Source organism: Betta splendens, chromosome 10, assembly GCF_900634795.4.
Source record: "Betta splendens chromosome 10, fBetSpl5.4, whole genome shotgun sequence".
Lineage (NCBI taxonomy): Eukaryota > Metazoa > Chordata > Actinopteri > Anabantiformes > Osphronemidae > Betta > Betta splendens.
This window is the reverse complement of record NC_040890.2, coordinates 8,506,879-8,523,569: the sequence shown is the minus strand read 5'-3', so window position 1 is coordinate 8,523,569 and position 16,691 is coordinate 8,506,879. Positions and strand designations below refer to the sequence as shown.

General features: G+C 39.7%; 1 protein-coding gene across 1 annotated transcript in view; it reads left to right on the top strand.

Moving 5' to 3' along the window:
- The window catches only part of ctnna1 (catenin (cadherin-associated protein), alpha 1), a 43,971-nt gene extending 30,111 nt beyond the window's left edge, over positions 1-13,860 (top strand). Inside the window, exons 14-18 of the mRNA XM_029165646.3 lie at positions 113-223; positions 1,897-2,078; positions 3,860-3,965; positions 11,060-11,194; positions 12,042-13,860. Of these exons, the coding sequence (XP_029021479.1) occupies positions 113-223; positions 1,897-2,078; positions 3,860-3,965; positions 11,060-11,194; positions 12,042-12,332 (825 nt within the window). The 3' untranslated portion in view covers positions 12,333-13,860. The remainder of the gene's footprint in view (positions 1-112; positions 224-1,896; positions 2,079-3,859; positions 3,966-11,059; positions 11,195-12,041) is intronic.
- The last annotated feature ends 2,831 nt before the right edge of the window (positions 13,861-16,691 follow it).

The following is a 16,691-nucleotide window of genomic DNA, read 5'->3' as shown; positions in this document are numbered from 1 at the left end:
TAAACCTTATTGTCGCCCTCTTGAAACACGCCCAGGCAAATGTATTGAAAGTTATTGTGAAGGAGGAATTTACCTAACAATGCCCCTCTCTCCTTTTTCTATTGTATTACAGACTCCAGAGGAGTTGGACGACTCTGACTTTGAGACTGAGGACTTTGACGTTCGCAGCAGGACCAGTGTTCAGACAGAGGATGACCAGCTTATTAACGGCCAGAGTGCACGTGTAAGTTGAAGATTGGTCGTAGTAATTGCACATGTTCTGTAGTGAAACACCTTTTGTTGTGAAATGGCTAAGGTACTATGTGAGGTACAGAACACACAGCAGTGTGTGGGGACGGTTGCTTTTTCTTTTGTGCCAAGTGGTTAGACTATGTAACTGTGAAATTAATATGTTGGTATTGCCATGGTTGGTTTTGTAGTTTTTCTGCTTTGTCATTTATCCATTTTAAGTTTACACTTAGCTGAAGCATTTAATATCAGCTGCAGAAATAACAAAATAATAATCTCAAATATTGAACGGCAGAGTTATCAATGCACTTCCTTCGTCCCCAAAAATTTGTTTTGACTTTTATTTTCGCACTTCCCTCAACAGCTTTATAGAAGCCTGTGTGACTCTAGAGAGCGAGTCCTATTTACCAGTAATGGAATCAAGGCTCTTACGATGATATTCGATTTCCTGCTCTTAACTGTCGGCCCACTAGCCTCACAATTACATTCGTGGAATGTAAGAACGTAAGATTGCCTGTTTGGAAGCTGCCCTTTAGCCATCTAACTCAAGTGGATGGATAAAAATGGTGCTAACAAATTTGCACTGCTGCTAAATAATAGTTGTCATATTGATAATCATCAGTGCCCTCAGTCCCAAGAACCTATTTTCTGACCAAGTGTGTTTGTATGTTCATGCACTTGAGTATACTCACTGTATGTTTCTCAGTAAAAACCAGGTATATTAGGAGTTAAAAGGAATTGTTAAATTCTGACTAGTTCAAAATGTTTACGTGTATATGGGAAATCTCTTCTTCAGTACAGTTGGACTCACTAGGTGGCTTCTAAATAAACCTTTTCACTCAGTCACTACCCTATATGACGCACTCTCAGCAGATGCTGTCATTGACAAATGCTCTCTCTATCCATTGTCTCTGTTCATTAAGTCTTGTGTTGTGCTGGTGTTTTTGTTGTGTTTATAGTGTGAGGCAATGAAGTTGAATTAGACTGTAGAGGTTACAGTTACTCAATGATGGCACATCTATACAAGCGGTGGAAAGCCATGGAGGTGACACAGCAGACTAGTCATTACAATAGGAGAGCTGGACACAGTTGGAGAAAGTGCACAGCAGCAGGACCAATATTTGCTCTCTTGTTCAAGAAGGAACAAAGGAAGCACTGCTGCAGCACACTGACTGTGCAGGTTTCTGTCCTAAATGTCAGAAACCGACTGCGGGTGGCATGAGGTCCCAACATTCTTTATTTTACACCTGTGCTTAACCGATGGGAGCACATTCACACAAGAATCTTGGTATGTAGTAGTGTAGGGAGGCATATACTTAAAGATGTGCACAGTCAGCTGTTTATTAGTCAACAGTACATTGAAGTATCTGGATGCAATCTTGAGAGCAATTGTAAGACCTTATGCTAGTTTTAGTGGGTTCTGGTATAGAGGCCATACCCACCTTGTATCAGTAGTTACTGTGACTAAATTTACAGAACTTAGATGAATACTGATGATATTTTGGTTTTGGTTTTCATTTATTTTAAACTGCAGCATGTGTGAGTAAAAACTTTCAGTTTGAAGAGGCTTTCTGTTTTCGTCCAGCATAGATACACACTGGCGTGCAGGCATGAGGTTAGGTGTACTAACATTTTATGCTTTTTTTTTTTTTTTTAAATATCATTCAGGCTATCATGGCCCAGTTGCCCCAGGAGCAGAAGGCAAAAATTGCAGAACAGGTGGCTAGTTTCCAGGAAGAGAAGAGCAAATTGGATGCAGAGGTGTCCAAGTGGGATGACAGCAGCAATGACATCATTGTCTTGGCTAAGCAGATGTGCATGATCATGATGGAGATGACCGACTTTACCAGGTGAGTTTGTAAAAATAGCTAGGCTGTCATTCAAGCAATTTGTTAATAATAATGGATTGTTGCCGTCTGTCCCTTCGCCTGTACTGAAAAGCAGTAGCAGAGTTTAACATACTCGTACACACTGAACTCTTACTATGTATGATTCACTCCTTTATAAAATAATTGCCGACATTGCATCCACAGTAAACTTAGATGTAAATGAAATGCAAATGACACGCTTCCATTTCGGAGTGCCCTCCATGTTTTTTTATTGGTTGGCTTCAGAGGTTATTGATTATGCTGACATTTTTATGCCCGTATTAAGACTGCTTCTCTCGGTTCTACAATATAAGGCAGGCAAGAAGTTGAGCTGTGAAAATGCACAGCTAAAAATAGACCAGTAGGTAAAACATCATATTAAAGCTAATATTGTTTTTAAACAAAAAAATTGATGGACGTGCCCAACACAAACAGCCTCTATACACAACATGTAGCATACATTCACATTGTGTCCCACATGCAGCATTAGCACATGGAAGGTTAGTTGCTGGCTGATTCAACCTATACTTAAATCAACTGTCAACCTCGATACACAAAAAATTCTGCTCCAATAATGTTGTACAAGAACACTAATGGACCTTTAGAAAAGCTCTCTCTGCAGATTTTATATTTGATTCCTGCGTTATGGGCTGCTCCCACAAATAAGGCATATGCAGTTTGGAAACATTAAACATATTTGGCAGCCACTTGTGTTAGAGCATTCTTTGCTTTAGAGTCCTCCGTCCAATGTGGCATACACCCATCTGGAGGCCCACAGCTGTCACCAGACCTAGTATACTATATAAATCTGTTATGAAATAAAGAGTGCCCTCTGTCTGCGGCTTGTTTTGTCTCTGTGCTTTTTGTCACTTGACCACCAAGGCAGTGCGAAACATGGGAAAACTTGAGCAGGTGGCTCCTTTTTTATTTTTGGGGGGTCTGAAAGAAGAAATTTGCAAGTACAGAATGTGACTGTTGTTAAATTGTCAATGCCTTTTTGCACCATTTTACTTTTTTTTTTATTATTATTATATATATAAACGCTTTGCCTTGTCTCTGGGCCCTGACTTGTCCCGCAGGGAGCTTTGAGTGTTTGCTGTGACATGTGGCTTGTTCCACTACAAACTTAACTTCCTTTACAGCAGAGCAGAAGTGGGAGAACAAGATAGGGGAAAGGGTTGTAATTTGTTGAGGGGAGGGAACAGGAAGTGAGCGAACAGAACACAAACTTCCATCTGTTCTGGGTTGGAGAGCTAAATTTTTTTTTTAGGCTGAAGAGAGCAGCTTTGAATCCAATTTGTAGCTCTTGCCAACTGTGTCCCCGAGTCCCTAGTGGGAGCAAATGGCTGACAAGCTTTTACAGTGGGTCAGGTCAGGGCTGTGTTGACCCATGTTGGAACTGGCTTTGTTTGGCTGAAGAAGGGTCAGAGATAGATAAAATGTGATCAGGGACTTTAAATTACACTGTATAATCATATGCCTTCATAAAAATTACCATACAAATAAAAAGGTGTTGAGAAGCAAATGGTTGATGCCCCAAAAACAAACAAAAATAAAGTTCACATCTTCAAACGCATAAACCGCTTTCATTTCATATGAGCGTTCAAGAGTGGGATGGCACACGGTCACATTTTGATCCCCGCGCTGGGAGTGAAGGCTTCCTAAATAAACAGCTACTTCCTGACAGAGAAGCTTTCGGTGCATTTTAAATGAGGCTGCAGTGGATCAGAATTGGTGACTAATCAGTCCCTTTTTTCCCCTAGGGGTAAGGGACCACTGAAGAATACTTCTGATGTAATCAGCGCTGCTAAGAAAATTGCCGAGGCAGGATCAAGAATGGACAAGCTGGGTCGCACCATCGCAGACAATGTAAGTTGTTAATGTACCTTCTATGTGTCAGTGCTACAGGTTCTCTCCTGGCACCACTACAATTCCAGACGCAAAAGGCAAACTGTTGACCTTAATGGAGAATAATTTGTACAGATTGGAGTAGTTTTATACAGAAAACCTTAGTAAGAAGCCTGAGTGGGAGGGATTAGGCAAAGACAGTGGTCAAGGTGATAAATCAACTCCTCACGTTTACCTCCCACTGTCATATTTGTCTGTGTGCAGGCCTCTCTCTCTGCCAAAGCCTGATAAACTGCCAACAGATGTTGTGGCGCAAATAATAAATGGAAGAAAATTACCCGCACCAATGTGTAGAAAAAAACGTATCTCAAAGTTGACATGTTCTATAACTTAAACGTCACATCTACAAAATGACATATTTTAGAAGGACAGCACAACCTACAAAACCATTTAAGTTAAAGGGGTTGATTTGATAAAGAATAATTAACCTCAGAAGTTTAGATTCACTATTACTTGTGTACTGTACTATTACCTGAATTCTGATCTGCTCTTTTGTTGCTCAAGGATCTAATTTTGCTTGGGGGGAAAAAGCATGTACGTTGATTTACACCTTCAGTTCTTTATTCTCTCCTGAACGACACTGGGCAGAGCCGCCCCTTACATGTTAGAACCTGCTATTATTTGTTATTCATGGGACTCCATTCATTGGTATATACCAGTTTTGTTTAGGATTAAACACTACTTACCCCTCTCGTGCATTCATCTCTCACTTCTCAATTCCAGATTCCATCATCTCATCACATTTATCCCTTACTTCAGAGACTATGGTCCTTGACACAGGGAAACATGCATTCAATTATCCATGGCCTCATATTTCACCTAAATACTTGCAGTGTACCACTCCTCTGGGACATACCGTACATGATTTATCCACCAGCTTATTCATGTGTAGTCTCCTAGGCAGAGACTTACTGCATCTCTGTCTGCAATATATATACATTTTGTTGTTAAATGATGGGCGATATTAGTTGTTTGTAACAGGACATGGCTGTCGGAATGAAGTCTACCCCTGTAAAGGCAATGCTTGTGTTGCAGAGATGCCTCCCTCCTGTGAAAACACATACACTTTTTTATTTTAGATGTCTGCTGTCAGGTTTCAATTTGGATTACATTGGCAGTTTCTGTCTGTCTTTTGGCATTGAATATATTAAATACTGAATCTTTCACTTTGCAACTATTATTTTGCATACTTCAGTGAAAACAGTATTTTAAACCGGTACATAATTACGTACCTTTTTGTATGCTTTTTTTTTTTTTGCACAACAGGGTTTTGTGTATTGTGTGTATTTAGCCTTCAAGACCTTTTTACTATTTTATAAAATGAGCTATTGTTTCGCCACATAGTTTTATTAAAGGTGCACTCAGTTTCTTAATATTGCAGGCCCACATCTATCACATAGTAAAAGTCTGACCTAATTGTATTTGAATCCTCTGAATAGGGAATAAGCTGTTCTGGAAAGGGACTTTTTTTATGCCTCACTGCTGTGTTTGGAGATGCTTATTCACTTTAACAAAAACAGTGTGATCCCCTAAAGAAAACAGATGGGCAACTGTGCAGGTGTGTGTTTGTGCAAACATTGTGTGTGTGTGTGTGTAAGCCTACATGTAAGCACATCTATTAACAAGCCTTCCGCTCTGCAGGCACGTGTGTATGGATGTATTTGGTTTGTGTGACTGTGTTGGTTTTCCATCTTCAACTATTTGTAGGTACTTGATTCTGTCTTTTTCGTCTCCATATGTGTATGTTTGTGTGTGTACACTATTGGGGGGGGTAGGTTTTGAAGCACTCAAAGTATGAATAAATGAAGAGCTTTGGCTGTTGGAACAGAAATCTTTGCCAGGAGTGAGGACCCCTTCAGCCTCTGAACCCATCCAGCTGTCTCTCTTAGCCTTCTTTGTCAACAGGGCCAAAACACTAACAGACCAAGATACGTCCACCGTAACACATTAGCCACAGCTACCAGGGACGGACATGGGGGAAGGGGACAGGAGAAAGATGGAGAGATACGAGAGGCAGAAAAAATGGGGTGGCGCTTGGTGTGAGGGGAGGAACATCCCTCATGAGAAATGAATCCATTAAGAGTGCCTCGGCTTTTAATTAGCAGTATAATTGCCAGGTGGCATTTTATTTTATTTATTTATAAGCGGTTTATATTTAGAACCAAATCTCTAACAAAGCAGGAGATGCCATGGGCCCACTTAAAGCGAAGGCATGGTGCGCTGGGATGGTCTGCATACTTCAACGGCAACAGTTAAGCGAATTACCTCTTGTGATGCACACGTACCAGCAGACCAAGGAGCGAAGGCAATTCTGGGACTGCTCATTAACCTAGGCATATTAATCGTCTGTGCTTCTCTGCCTCTGGCCTGGAAGGCCTGTGAGGGTTTAGTCCTTTTTTATATAAAGCATATCAGCAGATGGTCCCACGCTGATTTTTCCCAACATTCCACCCCACATTTTGCTTTGGTGAAGATTGTCTGCGCTTCTGGTACACGCATATTGTTTTCAGCAGTAACACACAGGTGGCCCTGGTCTGCTTTTGAGATTCCCAAAAAACGTTAAATATGTGTAATGGAACCCCCATTAAAATTTAAACAAATGAGTGTAGTGCAGAGATGAGCAGCAGGATGTAGGTCAGTGCTGTACAAAGGTCTGCACTGCAGTTTATTAAGAATTTATGACCCTCTTCTGCAGGGCACCTTATGAGAATTCCATCTGAACTGGCTGGTAAACAAATAATTCTATGTAATTGAGATTTATCATGCAAATGTGTTAGCCTGTATGTTGCCTATAAATTTCTGCTGCTTGCCTTCCCACCACACAAACACTTGCATGTACATATCCCCACACATGCACATGAAGTGAGGCTTGCATATTTAGAGAATGGGCAGCAGTTTATGTTTGTATGTTGCACAAGCTTTATTCTCATGATGTACACTGACATACATAGTGTACTTTTCCAATTTGCATTGAGTCAGTGGGAATTTATGGTGATCCATGGACTCTGTTGCTAGTCAGTCTAATCCTGGCGCTAGACTTGGATGCTTTACAGCCGAAACGGTTGTAAATTACCTACTGCAGCAGAGAGCAGAATTGCCCAGAGACTTCTCAAATTCTTGGCTCAGCAGTTCAGGGGTCATCCAGCAAGAGTTTAGCCTGACCAGGTGGTGACCACCCTTATTTTATAATTGGCAATCTCCTGTTCTCTTTTTACCTATTTTAAAAATCATTATCACTTAATGTAGAACAAGAGAGATGGATAATCCAATTTATGGATTTTGTGTTCATTGTAAAGAATATTAATTGCTTACCTGAAATTAACTCGCTGCTTAATACTTTAACGTTTAAAGTTTTTAAAACTTTGAAAAGGAAAGTAAATTGTTTCTAAATAAATACAGTAGTATTAGAGTGCCTATATCGAAGTGTCAACCTTTAGAGATGAAAACATTATATCTGTTCCTCTTCTGCTGTTATTTAGCAGTTGTGCTAAACTATCAGTGTTGCTTTTAAGTTGTACGTTCTCATCTCATAGGTGCAGCATAAAGAGTAATTTATGAAGGTTGTTTAATTAGTCTCATTGGTTACCTCATGTCTCGTTTTTTTTTTTTTTTTTTTATATATTTCATTTGCTTTCAGCTTGATTTTTCAGTCTTTTGTTTTTTTTTTTTTTTTTTTTTTTTTTTTTTTTTTTTTATTTTTTTTTTTTTTTTGTCGCAACCCAGCTCCGTTTGCTTCAGCGTTGCGTTGGCATTCTCAAGTGCCAGTTTGATTGAATTGGCCTGATGAAAATATGCAGGATCTTTTTAGCAGATGCATTTGCATCTAGATTTACTTATACTTTTGAGTCACAGTTCACAAGCAGAGTGTTTGTTTTAAACTTCACTGTTTGGTTAAGCTTGTCTTGCAGCTGTGGCAGATGAACAAATTGGGCTGTCAGTACAGCATAATAGAGGCTGATTTTGAGAAATAGTTATTGGTTTTCTTTTTAAAATCACACATTGTCCTCTCAGTGTAGTTTTTCTGCTTAACTTTAGGTTTTTTATAGAGGAGATTCAATTTGGATTTCAGTTTGAATCAGGAAGTGATGAAAAACATAACCCATTAGAACACAGTCATCAGTGGTCTGTAGCATGCGTCTCCCAACAAGTTGCAGCATTGCCACATTAGAATGCTGATGTGGAAGTAAATATTAGAAGTGGGCCTTTCCTCTGGGTGATGCTTCCTAAAAGGTCATTGCTGGGCAGCAACAAACACAGTGGCTTTTCTTCTGTACTGTAATAGGATTTGCTAGAACTGCATGGCGTTTCTAATGAAAGGACCTAATTTCATGATTGTCATTTTATATTATAGGCATTACCCACAGTCAAATGTTCTGTTATGTGTCTTTAGGTTAAAATAAAACTGCCACTTGAGATGTGGCAACAAAGACAAGACTCGGACATGTTTTGAAATTTGGTTACTTGTAGCCGACTATGCAGGGTTAACGGTTCTACTTTATAACTGACCTCACAGCATGCAGGGCTCCATCAGAAGTCCCCAAAACCAACAATGATGTACTCTTAACGTTACTCAACGTTTGAAGCCACTGTGTGAATCCACAGAGCAGCATTGCTCAGTGGATCAAGAGTGATAATAGGCTGCTCTTTCACATGTGCTAATTTAGTTCTGTGAAATGGAAATGATTTGTTTAAATGGTGAGGCCAGATGAGCATATGATGATTTTTTTTTTTTTAATATCATGACTGTTGTTATGGTGTTTGCACATCTGTCAGATGCATTAATGGGTAAAAACAGAGACCTAAAGAGGTTTGTTGGTAAAGTGCGCCTTTATCATTGGTTCAAATAATTGATTGTAGAATGATTTCTGTAATCAATAGCATATTACAATAATTTCAGGGAGTGAATGACTTCTTTGCTTTAAAACAGTCATCAAATGGGGAATTCCATCCAAGTTAATGGCATACATGGCTTTTATTTGAGGTGTTCTTTGTAAAACATCCTAAGGGGATCTTATCTCTTTTTCTGTGCGACTTATGTATTCACATGTCAGACTCTTGCAGAGTTTCCTGAGTGCTGGGTGAAGCCAGCAGCTGAGCTGAGTATGAGCACAAGTGATGCTTTCACAGTACCCTTCTCTCAGCCATCTGAATACTTCCCTAAGCCCTCATTAGCATGGCTGCTGCATTCAGCCTCATACCAGGTCTTTGCTGTAGCATGTGAGTCTACACACATGCGCGCACACACACGCACGCTTGCTCATACCCCCTCCCTACTACAGTTGAATCTTCCTGCCCGTGTTCCTCTCCCCTGTTGGACTTCTCCCCCTTATTTACTCCACCATACTGTTCCCCCTCTGGCCCACTCTTTATCCACGTCTTTCCTTTTCCACACCATCCCCCCTTTCACATTTCCACCAGTCTCTCAGCCATGGATTACCCCTACTGTATAGTGATCAACCCCTCATCCAGTCTTCCATACCTTTTTTTTTTTTTTTTTTTTTTTTTTAACAGGATGTCAATTTTAACTTCTTCCTCTTCATTTAAGCATCTGCTATTCAGGAATAGGTGGTTGTAATGGTTAAAGTAATAGATTTAATTGCAGCTTTGTTTGTGTGTTCTTTTATGTATGTACATATTTGTTTCTTTCTCTGTAATAGGAGTGACATTTTGTTGTCCTTATTCAGAAATGGTCTCCCATCGTTCTGATGCACAATGTATGGATTACTGCACTCGCCCTTGATGGCGTAGCTTGTAAATGCATGAATGCATACAGAGCTTTAGTAAACACATCACTATATTCTCTTACCGGGGAACTGAAACGCTCAGCTGGGCTCTTACTCTGTCCTCCATCAGTGGTAGAAATGATTCAAGATAAGACATTTTCTCACATTCTGTTGATTACTGGTGTTTGATGGCAGACAGGAAATGTGACAAGATAGAGGGTTTGTCATTCTACCAAGGTTCCAAGGTGGAACCGAAGCAGCATTATTGTGCCACGTGTGCCTGATATTCCAAACATCCTATTCTAATGGCATTTATTGACCAATTCCTAAAAGGTTCATGTTCATTTTATGTCATTTGCTTATTTAGAGAAAAGAACTGGCTTTGCCACATACTTTCCGCAGACAGTTAATCAGTTGCTTAATCAGCAACTTGGCTGCTGTTAAGTGCCTTTTCAATTAACAGCGACCAAAGAACCCTTTAGTACCAGTTAATGGTGGTAGTGTTGCCAGAGTCCTGGAGAGATCATAGTTATTGTAAGTGGTTCCAGTAGAGTTTATGGTAAAGGATTGGCCGTTTCTATAATTATTTATCACTGAATTCTGGACAGCATTTATTGTTTTGTTTTTATGGCCCTAACGTAGACTTGTGTAACTGTAAATGTTTTTTTAGAAAGCAGAATATGAATTTTCACTATGGTGCTTAAACTATTTCTAATAACTGCTTCTGCCACACACTTTTAAAGTTCTCCATGAAAATCACTAGTATTTTCTAAAGCCTGTTTCCATTTTCAGCAGCGTTTACTGTCACCTTAACTCAAAGTCATTGATTAATTTGTTAAAGAGGAGGCTTATGTGAACCACCTTCTCTCAAACACTTTGAGTATGCTGTGCTTGCTTTCACACTCAAAATCCAGTACTAGTTTTAATAATGTTTTAATAAAGACTTCACACAATCATTACCACCATCTAAATATAATAGATTGACAGCAGCATTTGCCTCCTAACAGAATTTGCATTTCGTGTTACTTGATCGTGCCTAACCCTGTGAAGATGAGTTATCAATCTACCAGGTTGTGGGCGTGCGGCTGTCATTTTTGCGCTGAGCATATCCCTAATGTGGGTGGCTCCCTTACCTGTCACACTGCTACTAACTCATCTTGATAAAGTGTAAGATCACTGGATCTGCGGGGATCACATGGACTAGTGCCAGCAAACTAATTAGTAACACCTGATTCATTTTACCAGTTGCACGCAAGATGCTTTAGGGTAGTACTCCATGTTTTAATATGAATTTATATGCACATACCTTGACACTATCTTTCTTCCTGACAGTGCCCTGACTCCTCCTGCAAGCAGGACCTCCTTGCCTATCTGCAGCGTATTGCCTTGTTTTGCCACCAGCTCAACATCTGTAGCAAAGTCAAGGCTGAGGTCCAGAACCTTGGGGGAGAGCTGGTCGTCTCAGGGGTAACTATCCAAACATTGCTACTTGAAGAAATGCTTTACTGAAATAAAATGCCAATAAATAGGAGCAAGAATGGTAAAAAATCTAAATCAGAAAAGTTATGAAACATGTGTAGTGAGGCAGAAAATGCAACATTAAGGCTGTTTTGTGATGAATGTCAGTTTATTTGTTGTGTAATGTTCAGAGCATCTTTAATCATGTACAGAATGAATTAATATCTATTAATAATATCACAGGGTAATTTTAGTTTAAAATTTATTAAGTGTTGCAAAAAATTAAAATACTAAAGACCTGATAGCTGTGGGTTGTGATAAGTTAATTCACTATATTCACTGATTCTCTGCGCTGTAGTTTGTAGCTTATTTTAGTCTAATTGATAGATAACGCACGTCTTTTTCTGGGCTAGAATGGATGTTGCCCAAATGTTTCCTAATCGTCTTGCTACTTAGGATAACACTGTAAAAGCCACTGTTTACAAACCCCTTTAGCATTAATTAACCACTTACTTACCAGCTAGTTAAATTGAAAGACATCGCCTGTGAGTGCAGGAAACAATAAATGCCTCCCACCTTTCTGCAGGGTTGAGTATGCTGTCTACACTTCCAGTCAAGTGTCACCCGCGTCTCTGAGGCTATTAAATTGTGGAGATTAAATTAGCGTGACCTTTTTCCATATTCTCAAATTTCTCACATCTGTTGTATCCCAGATAAACTGAAAGGTCGTCAATCCTTCAGTGCAAACACTCGAGCCTTGGCATAGCATTTGTTAAAAATAGGATGGACACTTTGGCAAGGGCAGTTTAACAATGCAAAAGTCTGTAAGATTAAATAAAATGTCTCGTCTTTTCAGTTGGACAGTGCCATGTCCCTGATTCAGGCAGCAAAGAACCTGATGAATGCAGTGGTGTCCACCGTCAAAGGATCGTATGTCGCTTCTACTAAATACCAGAAGAGCAAAGGCATGGAGGCCCTCAATATGCCAGCCGTCTCCTGGAGGATGAAAGCTCCTGAGAAGAAGCCTCTGGTGAAGAGAGAGAAGCAGGATGATGGCCAAACCAACAGAGTCAAGAGATCCTCTCAAAAGAAGCAAGTCAACCCGGTGCAGGCCCTGAGCGAGTTCAAAGCCATGGATAGCATCTAGAGCCGAATTCCAGATCAATGAGTTTTTATATAGATTACGTTTGTTCTATCAAAGAAAATGTAACATTTTACTATCTTTTCATAGATAGCTTCTCTGTTTGACCTATATACACAGCAATGTTTCTATTCCCTACAGTCATATATGATCAAGTCTGAAACTGTCTCTTTTCTCTAGAAAATACAGTTGGAGGGTAATTGACTGGACTAAGTGTTATGTATATTGTTTTCTTTTTCTTGAGGAAAGAGTGGATTTTATTTACATCATAGGATATAGGTCCAAGAGGTTTTTGATTTTGAATTCTAACCAGTTTAATAGTTATACACTGGGGTGTTTGTAATGTCTGATCATCGCAAAATACATTCTGTACTGCAAATATCAACTATGCAATCAACTGCCTTACTTTAACTCCAGTAATATATGTAGTTCATTTGCTTGTGCTGGTCTAACTGGTAAGATTTCAATGTTTTGGTCCAACCTTAAAGGTGTCTTTAGTTACATGAGTGCCTGGGGTTTTAGAACTTTATATACGTCATTTGCTGTGGTACTCTTAAGATTTGCCACAACAAAGCAAACTGACCTTAAACACTATTTTCAGTGCTGTATGACTGATTTCTGTCCCTGTCATGAGCTTGGAAATGCCATTTCCTTAAAAATTAAACATCTCAGATTATATTTTTCTAACATATCTCTTTTTCAAGTTGAACACAATATGACAAACCAAAGGTGATAGCGCTCTGTCACGTGCGCAATCCTCCACTTGACACATGCAGATCCACCCAGTTCAATCAAAGTTTATTGTTTTTTTTGTTTTTTTTTTATATATATATATATATATTCCTCAATGTGGCCAGGGACAACCTCGTAGGGTAATCGATGAGTGGACCATGTGTCGGTACTCTCCAGAGCAGACAAGCTTCATTAGCTGTCAGTGAGACCAAGTCGCCTCCACAGTATAACATTGTGTTCAAACTGAGGGATCAATATGTTTTTCCTCTGCAGCTTGTCTATAGGTAAGGGAAGCAGGGGATCTAAACTGCTTATTGTTTGTATTTGCTGTCCTAAAGCTGGACCACTAATCAAGGTTTTATGTTGTGTACAATTGTTATAAAAGCCTAGAAACCTGTTTCCCGCTGTTGGAGCTTTAAAATATGTATTTCTAATTCAGGTAACAAGTGGTAGAGTTTCTATGCGCAGCTCGTTTTGCAGTCATTCACAGCTCTGTGCTGCGTAGTGGTGCATTGGTACAGCCAGGCTTTGGATTTCTACTGTTCTAGAGGCTGAGCCTTTGCCTGTTTGACATCTGGGAACTGTAGCAGGATATGCTCGTGTGACGATTTGACAGATGGATGTTTTTGACTGGAGAAACGAGCATTTCAGGAGTGTTTTTCACTACGTTTGTCTTTGTATTAGAATTTGGTTTTTGATCTGTGGTGGTATCGCACTACTTTTGCTGTGGAGGCTTTGGTGTTATTAGTGCAAACATACTCATGTGCCTGCTTTATATCTTTAATAAACAACTGAAATAAAACTTCAGTGTGCTCTTTCTGTTTTTCATAGTGTGGCAGAACGACCACTTCCTGTCTGGACTCGTCATAAAACATATGTATGTGGCCATAACACGGTGTTCCCAAGGCGCTGAACAAGTAAAACCACAATAAAACTACATGCAATGTTCTCTTACACACTTAGTGTTTCTCTGCTGCCCGTTTTGTAGAAGAGCCTCATTTTATCAAACAGACCTTCTGACGCCTGGTTCCTCATCCTTAACAATAGCCTGTAAAGGATATTCAGTGGGAGGCCTGAGACAGGGCGCTCTGGGAAGGTAAGTCCTGTATATGTGAGCAGACAAAGTATTTTGAATGGTCTGTTTTCCCCCAAAGTGCTGCAGCAATCACACATCAGTGCGTCTGAGTCATCGCTGAAAAGAGAAATTCACATTTTCAGTTTGTGACAGGTCAGTGTAAGTGTGTGGTGCTTTTTATGATTATTAGGTTTGACTCGGTAGATGCTGTCCTTAACTATGCACATATATACAATGCTTCCTCCCATGAAAGAAAGGCTTTACAGAAATGCGAAGCTGAGCAAAGGTTCCATCAAGGATGATTTCTTCCTTCCTTTTCTTCGTCTTGCTGTTTCCAGCTCAGTCGGCCGACTGACTCAGGACGTTTGGCTCCTTTAATCAGAAGCAGGATTGTGCTCGTGAATTGAGCTCACTTCACTTTACACCCATAGAGGTCTTGTTGTCTCCTGCCGCATGAGCAGTGCATTTTAAAAAATTGTATAACTTACTGATGACTCGGGTTTTGCACCTCTTTCCACATGGTCTGCGATTGTTGTTCTGGGACATTGTTACCAAATCCCCTGGGTTAAATGATGGGTCATAACATCCTCTGAGACCCAGGGCATAAACCATGATTATATATATATATTTAACTTCAAGAAGAAAAAACAACTGTGTGAACAGCTGCAGGAAATGAGCAGTCAGTTGGAAGGATGCAGCCAGCGTCGCCGCTTCGAGAGCGATGGCAAACACGGTTCGGTTCTGCACGGACACATCACGACTCTCCGAGCGGGAGACGCACAGGTGCAATCACCTGCGGTGTCGGGCTTCGTGACCGATCCCTTTCCATCTTTGCAAAAGCAATGCTAATGACGCCATGACAACAATTAGTAGCAGTTAGCCAGGGAGCCGGTGAGTACGATAGCAGAGCTGCTTGCTCACCTAAATGAAAAGCAGCCACTGCATCCTTTATTCATAAAAGTCAAAAAAAATCAAAGGATATCAATCATAAACAATTGTATTCTAGCAACCGTGTGAGGTGGCCACAGGCAACGCTTTCATATTTAATAACGCAATGTTGCTTTTGAGTTACACAAAGGAAGAATGTACTGTATTAAACATAATTTTCTATTGAGTACTGCCCCAAAAGACAGGTTGCATGAGCTGTGTGAACTAAGAGCAAATCCCATTTTCTTTTGTGCTCTCCCTGTTGTTGCAGTTGAAGGAAATCTTTCTGCATGAGCAAGACCATACATTTGAAAAAAAAAAAGAATGATGGTTTTAATTTTATGTATTTTAAAAAGCTGGAAAAGGAATATGAAGACAGGGTGTTCGAGTTGTGGTATTATTTTGTAGTTTATTGACTTTGTAGTTTATTTGAGCTGGGTATTTATAAATGACACCAACATCGAAACAACACTTTCAAATGTGTTTTGATCTTTTTTTATCTGATGTCAGTGACTCAAAATATAAATAATGGAAATGTATTGTCTACTCAAATATTAAAATATTTCCCAGGATGAATTGTACTAAGTACTTTACTCCAATAATGTGTTGAACATTGAATCAGTTATATTTAACAATTTACCCAAACACACATGCAGGTGTTTTTTTGTTTTGTGACAAACCGCTGTTCACTGTTGATGCTCTGAGTTTTTACACGCACCCACATAGTGGTGTGTTCTTCTTATTGGGACAGCTATTCAAAACCTAAATAATATAAAGGCAGCACAGGGTCTTTCTTACAGTATATTGAGTCATAACCTGTCTATCATAAATTGTGTCATCTTGCCAATACAGTTTGCTACTTTTGCTTCCCACCGTTCACAGTAAAACTTATTTCAACACTTTTGCAGTTTGACAGGTTTAGTCACTTTTCAGATGTGATTCTAGGTTATCAATTAAAAATATATGAAAAACATGTTACTGCGGCCAAAGAGATTAAAATAAACCACATTCATCAGATGTGCTGTTTTTCCTTCAAATTAAAAGGGAATCTTTTCAGTTTTGAAACTCACGAATAAGTATTAATTAATAAAACTATAATAATCATTTCTTTTACATGTATAGGTTTTTTATATGAATTAATATATATTTTATTCTTTTTATACATGTGGAGCCTACAGTGATAATCTGCTGGTCTGCTTTTTTGAAATAAAACTGGCAGAAACTAGTTTTTGAAGCTACCCGCTGTTGTTGTCTCCAGACCGATACGTCTTTGCTAATATGCCCCTTGAGGCAGTTTGAGCCTTGACAGGTAACAAGGCGTTTTTTCCTCTCATGTAAAACAGGCCACTTGAATCTTCCGACTCGGGGATGGAAATGATGCGGCATTGTGCGCGTGAGGCGTTCAAATGCACATATAATACAAAGGTGACAGCACGGAACCCCCCCCCACACACACTGGTTTCCAACTATTCGTGTTCTGCTGTGTCACTCATAAGGCTGTCGTTGCATGACACGTTTGAATGAGGTTTTATCAGTCACAGTGGCCAGATGTGACAGTTTAATCACCACAGTACGTTTTCTGAGGGATTTCCATCATTTTAACATTAGAAAACTCTGGGACGGGAGGATGG